Source organism: Mobula hypostoma, chromosome 12 (assembly GCF_963921235.1).
Source record: "Mobula hypostoma chromosome 12, sMobHyp1.1, whole genome shotgun sequence".
Taxonomy (NCBI): domain Eukaryota; kingdom Metazoa; phylum Chordata; class Chondrichthyes; order Myliobatiformes; family Myliobatidae; genus Mobula; species Mobula hypostoma.
The window spans coordinates 14,298,189-14,320,267 of record NC_086108.1 but is presented as its reverse complement, the minus strand read 5'-3'; the positions used below and the strand labels follow the sequence as shown (position 1 = coordinate 14,320,267).

At 42.3% G+C, this 22,079-nt stretch overlaps 1 protein-coding gene across 1 annotated transcript in view; it reads right to left on the bottom strand.

The window, feature by feature from the left end:
* Positions 1–21,831, bottom strand: part of LOC134354620 (probable voltage-dependent R-type calcium channel subunit alpha-1E) — a 484,959-nt gene extending 463,128 nt beyond the window's left edge. The window contains exons 1-2 of the mRNA XM_063063634.1: positions 21,603–21,831; positions 21,013–21,152 (exon numbers count right to left, since the gene is read on the bottom strand). Coding sequence (XP_062919704.1) covers positions 21,013–21,152; positions 21,603–21,695 — 233 coding nt within the window. The 5' untranslated portion in view covers positions 21,696–21,831. The remainder of the gene's footprint in view (positions 1–21,012; positions 21,153–21,602) is intronic.
* Between the last annotated feature and the right edge of the window lie 248 nt (positions 21,832–22,079).

Here is a 22,079-nt window from a genome sequence, read left to right as displayed (position 1 = left end):
GCTGGAGGGTGGGGGGGGGCATGCAGTGGAGGAAGGACTTATCAGGCACAGCAGCAGCAGCCAGGACAGTAGCACTGTAACTGGCTCTCAGGCTCAGCAAAGAAGGGCAAAGCCAGGCAGAGTGACAGTGATAGGAGACTAGATAGGGGGAGGGATTACAGATTTTGTGGCCACGAAAGAGATGCAAGGATGGTGTGTTGCCACCCAGGTGCTAAGGTCCAAGATGTCTCAGAGAGGCTGCAGAAGATTCTCAAGAGGGAAGGTGAGCAGCCAAAGGTCATGGTATATATTGGAACCAATGACATTAGAACATTAGAAAGTTTTTGACAAGAGCAGCCCAACAAATTCCTATTCAGATAGTGTGTTGAAATAACTATTGAGTTTGGATTTGAAAGACTCCAAGGTACTACTCTCAACTACACAACCTACAGTTTGTTCCACGTGTCCACAACTCACTGTGTAAAGAAATGCTTCCTGATATGAGTCTGAAATCTTCCTTTAACCATTTTCCATCCATGATTCCTTGATGACGGATTAATTTTAAAGTGCAGCTGTCATCCACTTTACTTATACCCTTAATGATTTTGGACACTTCTATCATGCTATCATGTTACCATATCTCCTCTCAATTCTACATCTATTTAGGCTACAAAGATTTAAGTCTTTCAATCATACTCATACCCTGCAGACCTGGAAAGAGTCTAGTTGCCATTCTCTGGACTCCCTCCAGTGTCTTCACATTGCTCACACAGTATAGAGACCAAAACTGCACACGGTGCTCAAGGTGTGGCCTCACAAGCACATTATACAGCTTAAGGAGAACGTCTCTAGACTTGAACTCCACTGAGCACATTATACAGTACAGCATTCTATTAGCCTTCCTAATCACTTCCGTGCATTATCTAGATGTTGATAGTGATGAGTTTTCCAGGATGCCCAAATCCTTGTCATAAAGTGCACTTTCTAACTCAAGACCCCCTCAATTGTATATTTCTATCAATACTTTTATGTAATATTTTACATTTACTTACATTAAATTTCATCTGCCTTATCTGCCCACATATGGATTTTGTTTAGATCTAACTGTGCCTGAATGTTATTAGCCTGTTCCCTCTAATTTTGTGTCACTGGCAAACCTTACTAGTTTATTTGTTGTGCACTTATCCAAACCATTAATGTAAATTAAAAGCAGCAGCGGCCCCAAAACCAATCCTTGTGTAACTCCTCTTTGAACATCTTCTAGGTGTGAAAATAATCCTCTCACCGTAACTCGTTGTTTTCTCATTTTGAGCCAATTCTACACCCATTCACACACCTTACTCTGAATCCCTACCTCCTGTAATTTTCCAGAATGAGGGTTATAAATTACAACAGAAGGTAGAAAAGGCATGTCAAAAGGGCAATGCTACAGTAGTCAAGGAGCTAGATGGGGAAAATCAGGTTGGTGCTGGATCCCAAGAGAGGGAATTTGTAGAATGCCTACAAGATACCCGTTTAGAGCAGCTTGTGGTTGGGCCCATTTGGGACAAAGATAATCCTGGATTGGATATTATGTGTAATGAACTAGATTTAATTAAAGAGCTCAAGGTAAAGGAACCTGTGATCATAACTTCTCACTTGCTTCAAAAAGGCAACAATTATACAAGTGCCTAAAAAGAATAATGTGGGCTGCCTTGATGACTATCGCCCAGTAGCACTCACATCTACAGTGATGAAATGCTTTGAGAAGTTGGTCATGACTAGATTGAACTCCTGCCTCAGCAGGGATCTGAACCCATTGCAATTTGCCAATCACCACAATAGTCAACGGTAGATGCAATCTCAATGGCTGTTCACATGGCTTTAGACCACTTGGACAACACAAACACCTAAATCAGGATGCTGTTCATCGACTATAGCTCAGCATTTAACACCATCATTCCTACAATCCTGATTGAGAAGTTATAGAACCTAGGCCTCTGTACCTCCCCCTGCAATTGGATCCTTGACTTCCTAAACGGAAGACCACAATCTGTGTGGATTGGTGATAACATCTCCTCACTGACGATCAACACCGGTACACCTCAGGGGTGTGTGCTTAACCCACTGCTCTACTCTCTCTATACCCATGATTGTGTGGATAAGCAGAGGTGAAATGGCATCTACAAATTTGGTGATGATACAACCATTGTTGCTAGAATCTCAGACGGTGACGAGAGGACATACAGGAGTGAGATATGCCAATTAGTGGAGTGGTGTCGCTGCAACAACCTAGCACTGAACGTCAGTAAGACAAAAGAGCTGATTGTGGACTTCAGGAAGGGTAAGACGAAGGAACACATACCAATCTTCATAGAGGGATCAGAAATGGAGAGAGTGAGCAGCTTCAAGTTCCTAGGTGTCAAGATCTCTGAGGATATAACCTGGTCCCAACATATCGATGCAGTTATAAAGAAGGCAAGACAGCGACTATGCTTCATTAGGAGTTTGAAGAGATTTGGTATGTCAACAAATACACTCAAGAACTTCTATAGATGTACAGAGGAGAGCATTCTGACAGGCTGCATCACTGTCTGGTATGGGCGGGGGGGGGGGGGGCTACTGCACAGGACCGAAAGAAGCTGCAGAGGGTTGTAAATCTAGTCAGCTCCATCTTGGGTACTAGCCTACAAGGTACCCAGGACATCTTCAGGGAGTGCTGTCCCAGAAAGGCAGTGTCCATTATTAAGGACCTCCAGCACCCAGGGCATGCCCTTTTCTCACTGTTACCATCAGGTAGGAGGTACAGAAGCCTGAAGGCACACAGTCAGCGATTCGGGAACAGCTTCTTCCCCTCTACCATCCGATTCCTGAATGGACATTGAACACTACCTCACTTTTTTAATATATATTATTTCTGTTTTTTAGTACGATTTTTAATCTATTCAATATACATGTATTGTAATTGATTTACTTATTTTTTCTTCTTCTTCTTCTTCTTCTATATTATGTATTGCATTGAACTGCTGCTGCTAAGTTAACAGATTTCACAACACATGCCGGTGATAATAAACCTGATTCTGATAATATGATAGAATTCACTATGCAGTTTGAGAGGAAGAAGATAAAGTCAGATATATCAGTATTACACTGGAGTAAAGGGAATTACAGAAACATGAGAGAGGAGCTGGCCAAAGTTGATTAGAAGGGGACTCTATCAGGGACGTCGGCAGCAGCAATGGCTGGAGTTTCTGGGAGCAATTCAAAAGGCACAGGATAGATACATCCCAAAGATATAATGGTATTCTAAAGGGATGATGAGGCAACTGTGGCTTTTAAAAACCAACAGAAGGCAACTAAAAAAATCATTAGAAGGGAAAAGATGAAATATGAAGTTAAGCTAGTCAATAATATAAAGTAGGATATCAAAGAGGTTTTTTTTTCAGATATATACAGAATAAAAGAGAGGCAAGAGTGCTGGAAAATGACAGTGATGAAGTAGCAATGGGATGCAAAAAAATTGGCAGATGAACTAGATAAGTATTTTGCATCAGTCTTCGCTGTGGAAGATATTAGCAGTATGCTACATTTTCAAGAGTGTCAGGGAGGCATTAATGAGTGTAGTTACTATTACTAAGGAGAAGGTGCTTAGGATCCTGAAACCTCTTGAGGATAGATAACTCATCTGGATCAGATGGACTACACCACATGGTTCTGAAAGAGGTAGGTGAAGAGATTGTGGAGGGATTAGTAATAATCGTTCAAAAATCAGTAGATTCTGAAATGGTTCCAGACGACTAAAAAATCATTAATGTCACTTTACTCTTAAAGGCAGGGAGGTTGAAGAAAGGAAATTGTAGGCTATTGCACCCAACTTCAGTGGTTGGGAAGATATTGGAGCCCATTATTAATGATGAGGTTTTGGGATACTTGGAAACACATGATAAAGTAGGCCAAAGTCAACATGATTTCCTTACAGGAAATTTGTTTTGCCTGAAAAATCTCTTGGAATTCTTTCAGGAAATAACAGATAGGATAGACTGAGGAGAGTTAGCAGATGTTGCTTATTTGGATTTTCATAAGGCTCTTGACAAGGTGTCACAGATGAGGCTGCTAAAGAAGGTAAGTGCCTATGGTATTACAGGAACAATCTAGCATTGATAGAAGATTGGATGACTGGCAGGAGGCAAAGAGTGGGAATGGAGAAAGCCTGTTCTGGTTGGCTACCAGTGATTAGTGGTGTTCCGCAGATGTCAGTGTTGAGAGCACTGCTTTTTACATTATTTGTCAGTGATGTGGATGACAGAATTGATGATTTTCTGGCCAAGTTTGCAGATGATACAAAGATAGGTGAAGGGGCAGGTAGTGCTGAAGGAGCGACTTAGACAGATTGAGAGAATGGGCAAATTAGTGGCAGAAGGAATATAGTGTAGGGAAGTATAAGGTCATGTACTTTGGTAGAAGGAATAAAAGCATAGACTATTTTCTAAATGGGGAAAAAAATTCAAAAATCAGAGGTGCAAAGGGACTTGGGAGGCCTTGTGCAGGTTTCCCTAAAGGTTAACTTGCAGTATTCAGTGGTAAGGAAGGCAAATGTAATGTTTGTATTTGTATGGATAAGACTTGAATATAAGAGCAAGGATGTGATGCTGAGAATTTATAAGGCACTGGTCAAACCGCACTTGGAGTATTGTGCAAACATGAGGAAATCTCGCAGGTGCTGGAAATTCAAGCCACACACATCAAGGTTGCTGGTGAACGCAGCAGGCCAGGCAGCATCTCTAGGAAGAGGTACAGTCGACGTTTCGGGCCGAGACCCTTCGTCAGGACTAACTGAAAGAAGAGCTAGTAAGAGATTTGAAAGTGGGAGGGGGAGGGGGAGGGGGAGATCCAAAATGATAGGAGAAGACAGGAGGGGGAGGGATGGAGCCAAGAGCTGGACAGGTGATTGACAAAAGGGATATGAGAGGATCATGGGACAGGAGGCTCAGGGAGAAGGAAAGGGGGAGGGGGGAGAAAAGCCCAGAGGATGGGCAAGGGGTATAGTGAGAGGGACAGAGGGAGAAAAAGGAGAGAAAGAAAAAGAATGTATGTATATAAATAAGTAACAGATGGGGTACAAGGGGGAGGTGGGGCATTAGCGGAAGTTTGAAAAGTCAATGTTCATGCCATCAGATTGGAGTACTGTGAGCAGTTTTGTCATTGAGTATACTTAAAGTGGAGATTGTTAGGTTCTTGATTAGTCAGGGTGACAAAGGTTATGGGAAGAAGGCAGGAGAATTAGGTGAAGGGAGATAATAAGTCAGCTATGATGGAATGGCGGTTCTGATGCAATGGGCCAAATGGCTTAATTCTGCTCCTGTATTACGGTCTTATGGTATGGACTAGTTGGGCTGAAAGGCCTGTTTGTGAGCTACACATCTATGATTCTAAAAAGATCAATAACTAGGAGAGAGAGTGGTAGGGATCTGAAATTCATTGAGATAGATATAGAAAATCCCACTGTATTTAAAATTAATCAGTATGTGATACACAAGCTTTAAAACGTAGAAAGATACAGGCACTGGGACGAGGCATCTTCAACCAGCAAAAAACAAAACTGGGTAACTTTTCATCAAAACCAAATTTTATCTCTAAGATGGTCCAAAACAACAAATGCTATAAGATTTATAGTAAGATGCCAAATTGGATCCAAAACTGATTTTGCCATGGAAGACAAAGGACCACAGTAGTAGGGTGTTATTCAGGATGAAGGTCAGTGATCAGTGGTATTTCATAGGGATCACTGCTGGGACCTCGATAGTTTACAATAGAGAAAATGTAACTGATCTATTTAATAAGTTGGTTTATTATACAAAATTGGCGAAGACAGAGGAAGGGAAGAATGTTATCAAAGGAAACAGAAGGATACATGAACCAGCTGGAAATTCAGGCAGAGAAATGAAAGATGGAGGTTAATTCAGGTACAATAAGAGTGAGGTAATACATTTTGGGTAGTCAAATCTAAGGGGAAACTATACAGGTAGCAATGTTTACAGGCAAGTATACAGATATGTGAACAGGCAAGGAATAGAGGGACAGGGGCCATATACAACAGATGAGATTAGTTTAATTTGGCACGATGGTTGGCACAGTCATTGTAGGCCAAAGGCCTGTTCCTATATTGTACTGTTGTACGTTTGTAAAAAAAAGAGGCAAGGCCTACCAACTTCATACAACTTCCCTCTATTCCCCTCACTCATCCAGCAATATTATTGCTTTTGACATTTAATCATTGGTTTTAATCTTTTCAGAAAGCTTTCCTTTTATTTTCTTCTCTATTTACCTTACCTACACAGTGGAGCTTCATTCTAGAGAGATACAAGAGCTTAAAAGCAATTATATTTGATGGATTTAAATCACTGCCGTTGTTATTGTTATTAGATCAACTGCATCTGACCTTGTCAGAGATGTCAACTCAATTATATCTCCTTCAGTGATGAGCATATAGTTAATATACTCTAAATAAATTACAGGTGCCCTCGCTGGGATATATGCATTATCATTAGCATTGAGTGAAGTGCTGGAATACTGGAGGGTGGCTCATGTTGTGCCTTTATCTGAGAAGGGCTACAAAGAAAAATCTGGGAACTTCGACCAGAATATAAACCAGTAAGCCTAACAACTGTGGTAAGCAATTTACCAGAAGAGATTCTGAGGAAAAAGGTATCCAAGCATTTGGAAAAACATGGGGTGATTAGGGACAGTCAGCATCGCTTTATGCATGGGAGATCCTGTCTCATGATTAGGATTGAGTTTTTTTGAAGTAGTAACCAAGAAAGGTGATGAAGGCAGGGCAGTTGACATGGCCTATACAGACATCAGTAAGACCTTTTGATAGCGTTCCATGTGCAGACTGTTATAGAATGTTAGACTGCATTGGATCTAGCAAGAGCTAGCTAATTGGATAGAAAATTAGCTTGAGGATAGGAAGCAGAGGGTGATGGGGGAGATTTGTTTTTTGGACCGCAGGCCTATGACTAGTGGTTTCGGACTGCAGGCCTATGACTAGGATTCATTGCGATGCTCATTACTACTTGTCAGCTATCTCAGTATTTTGGATAAGAATCTACAAGGGATACTAAAATAGGTAGTGTCATTGAGAATGAAAATGGTAGATCTTGATCAACTGTGCATGTGGGCTGAAGAATGGCAATTTGGGTAAGTGCAAGATGTTGCACTTTGGGAAGACATACCAAGCACAGGAGGTTTGAGGAGTGTTGTAGAACAGAAGGGCATTTTGAGTAAAAGTACATCATTCACTGAAAATAGCATCACAAGTAGACTGATCAAGGCAGCTTCGGGCACTGGCTTTCATTAGTCAGGGCAGTGAATACAGAATTTGGGATATTAGTTGTGGTTCTACAAGATTTGCTCAGTTTTAGTAACTCTGCTATAGGAAAGTTACCAGTAAGTTGGAAAAAGTGTAGAGGAAATCTTTGAGGAGGGTTCTTTTGAGAGGGTTTTTTTTTGCAAGTTAGGGGAATTAAGGATTATGGGGAAAAGGCAGGTAGGTGGAAATGAGTCCATGGCCAGATCAGTCATGATCTTAGTGAATGGTGGAGCAGGCACGATGGGCCAGATGGCCTAATCCTGCTCCTAAATCTTATGTTCTTGAACTTGAGGGACTGAGTTCTGGAGAAAGGCTGAGCCAGGTTGAACTGTTTTCACTGGAGTGTAGGAGAATGAGGAATGATCTAAAGTATAAAATCATGAACTAAGAACTAGAGGGTACAAGTTTAAGGCAGGAGGGGAGAAGTTTAAAATTGCGGGGCAACTTTTTGTTCACTCAGAGGGTGGTCAGTATATGGAATGAGTTGCTTGAGGAAGTGGCTGAGGCAGGTAATTCAACACTTTAAATGTATTTGAAGAAATGCATGGATATGATAGGTTAAGGAGGATATGGCCCAAATGGAGCCAAATTGGACTAGTTTAGAAGGGCATCTTGGACAGCATGGATCAATTGGGCCAAAGGGCCTTTTTGTGTTGTATGACTCATGACCTTGTAAAGAACAGCACTTTACACTTGCTTAAATTAAACATCCACAACTCTACCAATCTTTGTGTTATCTGAAAATTTACTAACCCACCCAACAACATTTTACCCAATTTTCACCAGTTCAAGATAGACCCTATGTATCCAAATCTTCTGATTCAGCCTACAATGAAAAACTTTGCCTTATTCAAGTTCATGCAGACAACATCCACTAACCACTGCAGCATTAATCACCTTGGTCACTACCTCAAAAACTCAACCAAGTTAGTAAGACATGACCTGCCATGCTGACTGCCCCTATTTGGGTCATGCTCTTCCAAATGTGTATAAATTGTATCATTAAAAATCCTCTCCAAAAATTTCCCTACCTCTGACATGACATCCACTAGCCAATACATTCCTTGAGTATCTTTATTTCCCTTCTTAAGCAATGGAACAACATTTGCTACCCTCCAGTCCCCCAGGACATTGCCTGTGGCTAGAGAGAATAAAAGGGTCTTTGGCTTAGCCCCAGGATAGGTCTTTATTCCTTGGGATGTAGGAGAATGAGGGGCAATCTTAGAGAAGTATGAAATTTTAATGGTAGATAAAATGGGCAGTAATATTTTTTCTTCAGTGTAGCAGAGTTCAAAGCTAGAACTCATAGATTTAGGGTGAAAGGAGAAAGATTTAAAAGGGACCTGAGGGGCAACTCCAGCTAAGGCTCAACCAGTGTTCTACACAGACCAACATCATCTCCTTCTCGATGTCTCTATTTATGAAATCGCAGCACCCCACAGTCTACAAACCCCTCTCTCAATCTGTGCTGTCTCTTTTAAATTTTGTTTATTCCTGTACTCTACTTATAACTGTGGACACGTGGCCAAGTGGTTAAGGCATTCGTCTAACGATCTGAAGGTCGTGAGTTTGAGCCCCAGCCGAGGCAACGTGTTGTGTCCTTGAGCAAGGCACTTAATCACACAGTGCTCTGCGACGACACTGGTGCCAAGCTGTATGGGTCCTAATGCCCTTCCCTTGGACAACATCGGTGTCGTGGAGAGGGGAGACTTGTAGCATGGGCAACTGCTGGTCTTCCACACAACCTTGCCCAGGCCTGCACCCTGGAGAGTGAAGACTTTCCAGGCGCAGATCCATGGTCTCGCAAGACTAACGGATGCCTTTACTTACTTTACTTATAACTGTGCTATTCAATCTATATTGTCTCTCCTTATTCTTTCTGCCAATGTGCATCACTTTACATTTTTCTTTAAATTTTAAATTTCATCAGGCTTTCTCAGCACATTCTGTGAGCCGTTTTGTGGGTGTGCCATTACGAATCTTCACACTTTTTGTCACAATTCCAGACTTCGGGCATTCTGCGAATCTGGAATTTTCCCATGCTTCCAAAGCTATGAATCAGTGTGAAAAATCCAGTGGTCCCACCTCTGAACTCTGGTAAAACAAATGATCCAAACAACTTTTCAATGGCACAACTTGGACAGCTGCTGTCTCACGGTTACAATGATCCTTGTTAAATCCCGACCTCCACTGCTGTTACACAAAGTTTAACAACCACCCAGTAAATGGAAGAGTTTCATCAAACTGCTCCATCCTCCTCAAATAAATGTGGCTGGTAGGTTAACTGTAAATCTCCCACAGTAGAATCTCACTTCATCACCCCCTCCCCCACTCATCTGGCTTCACCTGTCACCTTCTAGCCTGTACTCCTCACCCACTCCCCCAAATTCTTATTCTGGCTTCTTCTTTCCTTTTCAAAAAGGTCTCTGGCTATCCTGCATCTGCAGAATCTCTTCTGTTTGATAGATCAGTTTGTCAGCAAATGTCCAAAAACAGAAGTGACAGTGGCAGCATGAATTGGGAAGTATCATATAGATATTCAGCAGCTGAAATGTCGATCACTACAATACATAACCTCATGGCTGGTATATTCCACAATATGCAATCACCATTAATGTAGGGAACCAACTAATTCAATGAGTGCAGAAGAACTAACTGAGTGGCAAAACCAGCATACAAAAGACAGAGCTAAACAATTCCATCACAAATAAAGACGATTCATAGATTCCATAACATGGAAACTTTGGCCTCGCTCATCCAAGCTGACCAAGATGTCTACTTGAGCTAGTCTCAGTTAAGAGTGTCCCTTATCCTTCTAACAGGCCCATATCTCTCTAGATCTTTCCAGGCCATGAACCTGTCCAACTGTCTTTTAAATCTTGTAATTGTACCCATCTCTTCCACTTCCTCTGCCAGCTTGTTCATATACCCACCACTGCACGAGAAGGTTGCTACTAAGGTTCCCTTTAACTCTCCTCCCTCTCAGTTATACACTCTAAACTCCTCTACCCTGCGAAAAAGGTGACCACTCACCCTATCTATTCCCTTCATGATTTCATAAACCACTAAAGTGTCACCCCTCAGCCTCCTACTCTCCAGGGAAAAAAGACCCAGCCTATATAGTCACTCATAGCTTCCAGTCCAGGCCCTTCAGCCACAATATTGTGCCAGCCTTTTAACTTACTCAAGGTCAATCTAATCCATCCTTCCTACATATCTCACCATTTTTTCTATCTCCAAACTAAGGGTCTCTTAAATGTGGCTAATGTATCTGCCTCTACCACCACCCATGACAGCATGTTTCACACCTACCACTCTCTGCATGAAATAAACTTACCTCTGACATCCCCAAAACTATCTTTACTAACCAGGAATCCAACCCGGTCCAGGGCGATGAAAGCACCAAATCCTAACCACTAGACCATCAGGAATCCTGACAAACTTGTTAAACTTTTCTGCATCCTTTCCAGTTTAATGACATCCTTCCTACACCTGGGCAATTGGAACTGCACACAGTAATCCAAGTGTGGTCTCACCAATGACTAGTTCATCTGCAACATGACATCCTTACTCCTGAACTGACTGATGAAGCCCAGTGTGCAAAACACCTCCTTCTCCACTCTGCTCATCTGTGTCACCATTTTCATGGAACTATGAACCAGTAACCTTCCGTTTCTCTGTTCTACAATACTTTTCAGGGCCCGACCATTTAGTGTCAAGTCCCGCCCTGGTTTAACTTACCAAAATGCAACACCTCACACTTTTTAGAGTTAAATCCTATCTACCATTCCTCAGCCTACTTCCCCATCTAGATTCTGTTGTAACCTTAAATGATCTTCTTCGTTGCCCACACCACCACCAATTTTGGTGTCATCCTCAAACTTACAAACCATTTAACAAGTATTGTCATCCAAATCATTAATACAGATGACAAATATGGACTTAGCACTGACCCCTGTTGCACACCACTAGTCACAAAGCCCCAATCTGAATACATCCTCTGACCCCTTCCTCCAAGCTAATATTTTACCCAATTAGCTAGATCTAATCTTCCAGGTCAACATACCATGAGGAACCTTGTCAAAGGCCAAGCTAAGGGCCATGTAGACAATGTCAACTGTCCCCACATACTCAATCCTCCTCGTCACCTCTTCAGAAAATTTAATCAAATTTGAGACGAGAAGATCTGCAGATGCTGGAAATTCAAGGGACAGAGACAAAATGCTGGAGAAACTCAGCAAGCAGCATCAAATTTGAGAGACAGGCATTCAGGAACACAACAGCCACAATCTCTGCTGACGATCTATTTACCATCTTTATCCTATTTACCTCTGTTCTGTTAATGTACAGAGAGAATGCACAGTTTAATGACAGGGTCCTTAACAGTTAATGTATAGAGAGAAAGCACAGTTAATGTACAGAGAGAAAGCACAGTTTAATGACAGGGTCCTTAACAGTTAATGTACAGACAGAATGCACAGTTAATGTACAGAGAGAAAGCACAGTTAATGTCCAGTGAGAATGCACGGTTTAATGACAGGATCCTTAACAGTCAATGTACAGACAGAATGCAGAGTTAATGTACAGAGAGAATGCACAGTTAGTGACAGAACCTTTAACAGTTAATGTAGAGAGATTACACGCTTAATGTCAGGATCCTTAACAGTGTTAACGTACACAGAGAGAAAGCACGGTTAATGATAGGACACTTAACAGTTAATTTACAGAGAAATTACAAAGTTAATGACAGGACACTTAACAGTTAATGTACAGAGAAATTACAAAAGTTAGTGACAGGACCCTTAACAGTTAATGTACAGAGAGCATGCACAGTTAATGACAGGATCCTTAACAGTTAATGTACAGAGAGAAAGCATGGTTAATGTACAGAGATAATGCACAGTTTAATGACAGGGCCCTTAATAGTTAATGTACTAGAGATTACACACTTAATGTCAGGATCCTTAACAGTGTTAATGTACAGAGAGAAAGCACGGTTAATGACAGGACACTTAATAGTTAATGTACAGAGAAATTACAAAGTTAGCGACAGGACCCTTAACAGTTAATGTACAGAGAGAATACACAGTTAATGACTGGTCCTTTAACAGTATTAATGTACAGAGGGAATAGACAGCTAATGCCAGGACCCTTAGTATTAATATGCAAAGAGAATGCACAATTAATGACTAGACCCTTATTGTACAGAGGGAGTTTAGGGTACAAGTCCATAGTTCCCTGAAAGTGGCTGCACAAGTTGACAGAATGGTAAAGAAGGCATGTGGAATGCTTGCCTTTACTATTCAGGGCATTGCGTTCAGTAGTCAGGAAATTATACTGCAGCTTTATACAACTCTGGTTAGGCCACATCTGGAGTATAGCATTCACTTCTGATAGCCTCATTATAAATAGGATGTGGAGGCTTTGTAGAGGATGCAGAGAGTTTCATCAGGGTGCCCTCTGGATTAGAGGGCATGTGCTATGGGGAGAGATTGAACAAATCTAGTTGTCTTTTCTGGAGTGCCAAAGACCTGATAGACATTTATAAGATTATGCAAAACATAGACAGACAGCTTGTATCTTTCTCCCAGGGTCGAAATGTTTAACATTTGAGGGCAAGCGTTTAAGATGGGAAGTGGAAAATTCAAAGGAGATGTGAGGGGTAAGTTTTTACACAGTGGTGGGTTCCTGTAATGCTCTTGCAGGGGAGGTGATGGAGACACGTGTTTTAAAGGGCACCATAAATATGCAGTGAACAGAGAGATATGAGCAGGAGGTCTTTTAATTGCAGGTTTAATTAGCTCATCTCAACATTCTAGGCTGAAGGGCCTGTCCCTATGTGGTACAGATTAGAACAGAACATTCTATGCTCTATTGCACGGGAGTTGAGGCCAGCTATAATCATATTGAACTGTGGGCCAGGACTGAGTGATATGATGGTCTACTCCAAATTGCCTGTACCTGCCATTTGTTTCCATTTTCTCCCCGATCAAACCTTCAGTATTCTTTGACATCCAAGGTTTCCTAATTTTGCTCTCTTTCCCTTTCACTCTTACTAGAACATACTGGCTCTGAACTCTTGCGAACTCTCCTTTAAAAGACTCCCATTTGTCAGATGGTGCTGCCCACAACATCTACTCCTGGTCTAATTTCACGAGGTCCCCTCTCGAGTTACTGAAATAAGCATTACCCAATTCAAGGCCTCAACTGGAAGACTAACATTTTCTCAATTCCGCTGACAGAATTGTGCCATATGCTTCCTCGCTAACACTTCCACCACTTTCTCAAGTTTATTTCCCAAAAGAAGGTCTGAGCACAGCCTCGTCACTTGTCTCAAAAATCTTTCATGGACCCACCTGACAAATTCCATCCCATCTAATCCTCTTGCATTAAGGCAATTCCAGTTAAAATGGGGAAATTTAAAATCCCACACTGCTATAATTTTTTATATCTATGCCTCTAATTTTGCTCTGCAGGACTTCTCCCTGTGTTGTTAGTACCAGTGAGACTATAATCTCTAGTTATTCTCCTTCTCCCTCAGAATGTTCCGTATTGACTCAAGAGGCATCTCTGACTCTGGCACCAAGGAGGCAGCAGGCCATTCTGGAGTCTCACTCAGCCACAGAAGCACCTGTCTGTCCCCATCACTAACAAATCCCCCACTGCTACTGCTCGCCTAGATGTTTCCCTCCTTGTTCTGCATCAGAACCAACTTTGCTGGTGCCACCACAGTCATATCCAAAACGATATCTGTTTAACACAGGGCACCATCAGTCCTTATGGTGGTCTCCTGTCACCAGTTGGTACCTGCGGTGTGACCAACTCACTGATTGTGACACCGACCATATACTGTGCATCCCAGATACTTTACAGAGTCTAACTGCAGCTGAAACCTCCCCAGGTGGTCTGACGGGAGCTGCAGCTAGACACACCTATTAAAGGTCGAAGTCACCACTGAGACTGGAAATGTGCCCAAGGCCCCACAATTAACAGGAGGAGCATTCCTCTGACTTACCTCGCAAATCCATTATCACCAGTCCTTTCTACAAAGAGAGAGAACAAACATTAGCAGATTATAACTCTGCCTCTTCACCAAATCCTGACCTACACCAAAGCCTTACCATTCACCAGAACACGGCAGCTGCTGCTCTATGTGGTGCTCATCTACCTAAGCTACCAACTTCAGATATCCTTGAGTGCCCACAGAGGACTCTCTGTTCCTTTATACCTCCTGGAGGCCTGCCATTCATTGTCTAGTTCCTTTCCTTAAGCAAGCTTCCAAAGTGCATCGCTTTATGATCATCAGGATTACGTTCCATCTGCCATCAGTACGCCCATCTGACCTCTGCTCAACATCATCTTGTAATTTCATAAGGTCTTAAGAGTACTACAACACATCCTTCAGCCCATCTAGTCCATGCTGAGCAATGATTCTGCCCAGTGACCTCCATCTCCATGCGCTTTCCATCAAGAGGAACAAATGCTGAAGGAACTCAGTAGTTTAGGCAGTAGCAATGGAAAGGAATAAAGATTCAACATTTCAGGCTAGGACTCTTCATCAAGATTGTAAAGGAAGGGCGAAGAATAAGAAGGTGATGGGGGAGGGGAAGAAGTACAAACTAGAGTGTGAGAGGTGAAGCTCGGTGAAGGGTCATTTAGGTGGGTGGGGGAGGGGGGAGGTGAGAAGCTGCGAGGTGATACAGAAAGAAGAGGTAACGGGACTGAAGAAGAAGAAATCTAAAGGGAGAGGAGAGTGAACCAAGGGAGAAAGGGAAGGAGGAGGGACACCAGTTAGAGGTGATCAGCAGGTGAGGTGAAGAGAAAGTGTAAAAGGTGAGCCAGAATAGGGAATGAAATAACAGAGAAGGGGGAGGGGGTAAAAATTACTGTAAGTTGCAGGAGGCACAGGACTACTGACAGCTTAATGTTCTGGGGCTTAGTTATTTTAGATACAATAGAGCGGGAGGGATTATGTTATAAGACCACCCAATAGTCAGCAGGATTTTGAGGAGCAAATTTGTAGAGAGGTTGTTGACAGTTACAAGAAACACAAGATTGTACTAGAAGCTGATTTGAACTTTCCACATTTTGACTGGGACTCCCATACTGAAAAAGGGCTGAATGGGATAGAGTTTGTCAAGTGTGTTCAGGAGAATTCCTTCAATCAATACATACAGGTCCCAACTAGAGACTGTAAAGAACTGGATCTCCTATTACGGAATGTCTTCAGGGCCTGTGACATAACCGAATGTAGAGAACACTTTGAATCTAGTGATTGTGGATACAGTAGGGTCTTTTTAGAGATTCTTGAATACATGTACGAAGCTTAGAAAAATAGAGGGCTACGGGTAACCCTAGATAATTTCTAAAGTATATGTACAGGAAAACAGCATTGTGGGCCAAAGGGCCTGTATTGTGCTGTAGGTTTTCTATGTTTCTATAACATCATTCGTCTCAAGATTGGGGGAATCAGAGGTGAACAGCATAAGCAACTTTAAATTCCTTGGTGTTATCATTTTAGGGGATCTGTTCTTGGCCAGCATGTAAATACATTTATGAAGAAAGCACGGCAGCACCTCTACTTCTTTAAAAGTTTGCAAAGATTCGGCATGACATCTAAAACTTTGACAAATTTTTATAGATATGTAGTGGAGATGACTGGTTCCATCATGCCTGGTATGGAAATGCCAATGCCCATGAATGAAAAATCCAACAAAAGGTAGTGGATACAACCCAGTCCATCATGGGTAAAGCCCTCTCCACCACTGAACACAACTACATGAAGCCCTGTCACAGGAAAGCAGCACCTCTCATCAAGGGGCCCCACCACCACTCTTCTCATTGCTACCATCAGGAAGGTGGTACAGGGGCCTCATGACCCAGACCACCGAGTTAAGGAACAGTTATTACCCCTCAACCATCAAGCTCTTCAACCAGAAGGAATAACTTCACTCAACTTCATCCACCCCATCATTGAGTTGTTCCCACAACCCATGGACTCTCTTGCAAGAACTCTTCATTTCATGTTCTCGATATTTATTGTTTCTTTTTCTTTTGTATTTACAGTTTGGTGTCTTTTTCATGTTGGCTGTTTGCCCATCCTGTTGGATGCAATCTTTCATTGATTCTATTGTTTTTCTCGGATTTACTGTGTATGCCTACAAGAATCAAATCTCAGGGTATAATATGGTGGCATATATGCATTTTGGTAATAAATTTAGCTGGAACTTTTGAACTTTGAATTATGGAGCAGGGTGGGTCTGGTCTGCAGGTTGAGATTCTAAATTCGAGAAAGGCCAGTTTTGATGGTATCAGAAAGGATCTGGCAAGTGTGGATTAGGACAAGTTGTTTTGGCAAAGGTGTACCTGGTAAGTGGGAGGCCTTGTAAGATGTTGAGAGTACAAAGTTTTCACAATCTTCTCAGATTAAAAAGCAAGGGTAACAGATTTAGGGAACCTTAGTTTTCAAGAGAAACTGAGACTATGAATAAAGAGAAGGAGGACATACATAGCAGGTAAAGGCAGGAAGGAACAAATGAGGTATTTGAGGAGTATAAGAAAGGCAAGAGAGCACTTAAGAAGGAAATTCAGAGGGTGAAAAGGAGGCTTGACATTGTTCTGGCAAACAAGGTTAAGGAGAATCCCAAGGCTTCTACAGATATATTAGGAGCAAAGGGAAGCAAAAGGATAGCAAAGCACAAAATTAAACCTATTGGAGCTTAGAGTGGACTTCTATGCATGGAGCCAAAAAAGATGGGGGAAGATCTTAAATGTATTTACTCAGCAGAAGGACACAGAGTCTATAGAAATGGGGCAAAACAGGAGTGTGGTCATGGACCATATATGGATTACAGAGGAGGAGGTTCTTGAAGTCCTGAGGCGAATTAGGCTGGATAAATCCTCGGGGCTTGACAAGGTGTTCCCTTGGACCTTGTGGGAGGTTAGTGCCGGAATTGCAGGGGCCCTAGCAGAGGTACTTAAAACATCCTTATCCACAGGTGAGGTGCCAGAGGATTGGAGGATAGATAATGCTGATCTGTTGTTTAAGAAAGCCTCTAAGAATAAGCTGGGAAATTATAGGCTAGTGAGACTGACAACAGTAGTGGGTACATTATTGGAAGGTATTCTAAGGGACCAGATATATAAATATTTGGATAGCATAGACTGATTAAGTATAGTCAACATGGCTTTGTGCATGGTAGGTCACATGAAACCAATCTTAAAAGAGTTGTTCCGTGATGTTTCCAGGAACGTTAATGAAGGAATAGCAGTGGATATTGTCTACATGGATTTTAGCAAGGCATTTGACACGGGTCCCATCAAAATTAGCCTTACTCCAAATTAATTATCTCAATCCAAGGACCAAACCTATCCTTCTCCATAATTATCTTGAAACTAATGGAATTATGATCACTAGATCCAACGTGTTTTCCCCAACACACACTTGTCACCTGCCCTGTCTCATTTACTAATAGGAGATTTGGTATCACGTTCTCTGTAGAAGGAACATCTATATATTAAGGAAACCTACCTGAACACATTTGACAAACTAATCAATCCAGCCCTTTTATGTGGAAAGTTATAATCACCGACAATCACAATGTTATAATTCTTGCACATCTCTTTACACATTTGCTCCTCTAAATCCTACTGACTAATGGGTGGACTTTAGTGTAATTCCATTAACGTATTCAATAGTTCCATTTAATATCAGAGAATGTATACAATATACAACCTGAAATTCTTGTTCTTCATAGACATCCATGAAAACGGAAGTGCGTCCCAAAGAATGAGTGATAGTTAAAGCGTAAGAACCCCAAAGCCCCCCCATGCAATGCAACAACCCTTACCCTCCCCCACTTTTTGCAAAAAGCATCAGCACCCACCACCCACCAAGCATGTGATAACAAACCCCCAATAAAGACCATGATCTGCAGTACAACAAAAACTAATTGTTCACAATTTGACATGTCATAGGCCCTCCCTCCACCTAATGAAATGGCAGAGAAGTGTCACACAGCATGAGGGGGGTCATAGACAAAACAACTTGCTGATTTACAGTGTTAAAGTCTTTTCCATTTTTTTTTTGGGATCTCCAACTTGAGAATTGGCAACAAACTCTCCCCAGCAACAAGAGAAAGAGTACAGAGGCCCAAACAGTTGATTTGCTGTTCCCAATGTTCTGTTTTCTTCCGCGAAGCTTCAGTTGGCAGCACTGGCACAGAATCAGCCCATCCCCAGGGCCACGAAGCCTAGGAACCCCAACGCCATCCCTTTCTTATTCCTTAGTTCCATCCAGATAGCCTGAGTAGATGAGCTCTCTAGTCTGTCCTGTCTGAGCACTACCACAACATTTTCTCTGACTCCTTTAATCCCTCCTGAATATTGAGCTGCCAGTTCTGCCCCTCTTGCAATCAAATTTCACTGATGCCAACATTACCATAATTCCATACGCTTATCCATGATGTAAGCTCATCAGCCCTACCCACAATACTCCTTGCATTAAAGTCGATGCAATTCAGAACATTATTGCCACCATGCTCAACCTCCCACAACTATCTGCCCTGTCACTGTGATTCCCATCCCCCTTCAGCTCTAGTTTAAACCCTTCAAAGCAGCACTAGCAACCCTTTCTGCAAGGATATTAGTTCAGTTGTAAACCATCCCATCTTCCCTGGAAGGCAGCCCAATGATCTAAAAATCTGATGCCCTCCCTCCTGCACCATCTCCTTAGCCATGTGTTCAACTGTGTGATCTTCCAATTCTGGCCTCACTAGCATGTTGCAGTGAGGTCACAAACCTTTAACTTAGCACCTAACTCCCTGAAATTACTTTGCAGGATCTCATCACCCTCTCTACCTTCGTTATTGGTACAACACAGACACCGACCACCCCCCACTTAAGAACTCTATGGACTCAGTCTGAGATGTCTCAGACACTGGCACTGGGAGGCAAAGTGCCATCCACAAATCCTGTTCTCATTGACAGAACATCCTGTCTGTTCTCCTAATCAATGTATTCCCTGTCACTACAGCATGTCTCTTCTCCCCCCACCCACCCCGAGTCACGGAGACAGACTCAGTGCCAGAGACCTGACTGCTATAGCTTTCCTCTGCCAGCTCATTGCCTCCAACAGTATCCAAAGTGATATATTTGTTATTGAGGGAATCAGCCACAGGGTAGCCAGTACTGACTGCCCATTGCTTTTCCCCCTCCTAATGGTCAACAGTTACCTGTGCCCTGCAACCTTGGTGTAACTACCTTGCTGTATCGCCTGTCAATCAACAGCTCATCGTGCTCTGTAAAAAGCTGCAACTAGCTGCACTTCTTGCAGGTGTAGTCATCAGGGACAAACCTAACAAACTTAGCAAACCTACAGAACGATAACTGTAAACAGGATCTGCAAATTGTAAACATCAGGGACTGTAAACAAACCGTTCAAATGCAGATAATAAATAAATAGCAATAAATAATGAGCATGAAATAACAAGAGTCCTCAAATGAGTGCAGCTATTCCTTTTTGTTCAAGAGCCTGATGGCTGAGAGGTAATAACTGTCCTAGAACCTGGTGATGTGAGTCCTGAGGCACCTGTACTTTCTATCTAACGGCAGCAGCGAGAAAAGAACATGGCCTGGGTGGTGAGGGTCTCTGATGATGGATGCTGCTTTTCAACGGCAACGTTTCATGTAGATGTACTCGGTGGTTGTGAGGCTTTTACCCATGACATACTGGGCTGAATCCACTACCTTTTTTTTAGGATGCAGCCAGTCAGCACACATTCCACCACACATCTATGGAAGTTTGCCAAGGTTTTTGATAACATGCCAAATCTCCAATCAGACTCCTGAGGATGTAGGGGTGCTGTCATTCCCTGAATGGCCCCACTCACTTTTTCAAATCTCACTCCCACAATGAACGATTCAATGACTCCTCACAATCTCTGGTGATGGACTTTCTAATCACATCCACTATATTCATATCCATATTGTTAAAATATACAACAATGGTCTCAGATATCACAGTTGAACACTCACGTGTCACAGAATTAACACCACCCCCCCCCCCAAACATTATCCTAACAAGTGAATTTTGGATCAAATTTCCCAACTTGTCATGAGTCACATGGGCTTTAACCTTTTGGAGCCGTTTCCTACATAGGACCTCGTCAAAGGATTTGCTGAAGTCCATGCAGATGACTGTAGCATCAACAGTAAGCTATCAGGTAATGGAGAGGAGAGTATGGGAATCAGGGACTGGAATGGTCCTGCTCTTGGTGAAGGATAAACCTAAGCAATTTTCCATATCTTACCAGTTCAGCACTGCCTGGTAACCCCTGATAATTCTGAGTGATTTGTGGGCAATGGGCAAAGCTCTTCAGGTAACCAGCCCTCATCTGACTGGACAGTATCACAAGGTACTAGACCCCTGAATCACTTCCTAATAAAGAACACTGAGGTTATGTATCAATTTGATACAGTGAGACAAAAGGAGGTATTACAGTTGTCCAACTGATATCTGGTAGTCAAAGCCAATGGATATTTAAGGGGTGAGAACAGAAATAGAATAGCATCCCGGTAGGGTGTTGTGAAGGCGAATTGAAAGGTTTATATGAACCCCAATAGTCATGTTAGGCCACTTCCTGTGTAGTGCATTTTAAGACAAGAAGACTGAAATTACTTACCCACTCAGGACGACAATGAAATCCATTACATTCCAGCCATTCCGAAGATACGATCCTTTGTGGAATACAAATCCCAGTGCTACAATTTTAATCCCAGCTTCAAAGCAAAAGATCCCAATAAAATATGGCTCAGTTTGTTCCTGATGGAGGGAACATAAAAGACAATTGAAAGATTGTAACAGAATGTGTTTGAAATAATTATATTGGAGAATAACTTTGACCAAACATTGGTATGCAAAGGTAGCTCATCAAATGACCACCACAACAACCCAGATTCTAACACCGTCTCTGTCACCACCTTTTCCTCAACCTTCCTTACTGAGAAATGTATCCATATACCCAGCTCTTTCCCTTCCCACGGCTTCTCACATCTCCAATCCTGTCCTGCAAGCTCCTTAACCTTGAATCCTCACTTCCAAATCCATCTCTCAGCTCCTCGCCTCAAATCTCCAGATCTGTACCCACATGACCCTGCTAGTTAACACTTCACACATTCCCAACAGAAAGTCTGAAGCCGCTGCACCCTCCACCTTCTCCTCAACCCTTACCTCTAGCAATCCCAAGTCCCCAACAGATAGCTTTGTACTCACCAAACTTCGAGCCATGGGGGTCTTGTCTCCATTCGGCAGGTGCTGTTCCAAAGCCAGCACAACACAGTTGGCAATGATTGTAGCCAGAATCATGTATTCAAATGGAGTTTAAGTGTCAAGGAAAACTAGTCATTCCATTCCAAACAAACACTCAGAGATCATCAGGCACATTTCCCAAACTCTGGCACTGACAAAATCATCACCACTATTGCGTGCCAGGGGATTTCTCTTTTGCTTCACGTCACCTCTTTACCGATGGTCTACAATCAACATATCAGGACTTTCAGGTCATGTAACCTCTCACTATTGATCTCTCTCCACTTTCAATGAGTTCATCAACAGCTTTATGGGAAGAATGTAAACAGATAAATGTGCTAATAAGCAGCAAATGTTTGATAGTTCTGTTCGGGGCTAATTGATAATTACCATGATTCAATGTTGGAGGTGCTAAACCAGAAATTTGCAGGTTTCACACAG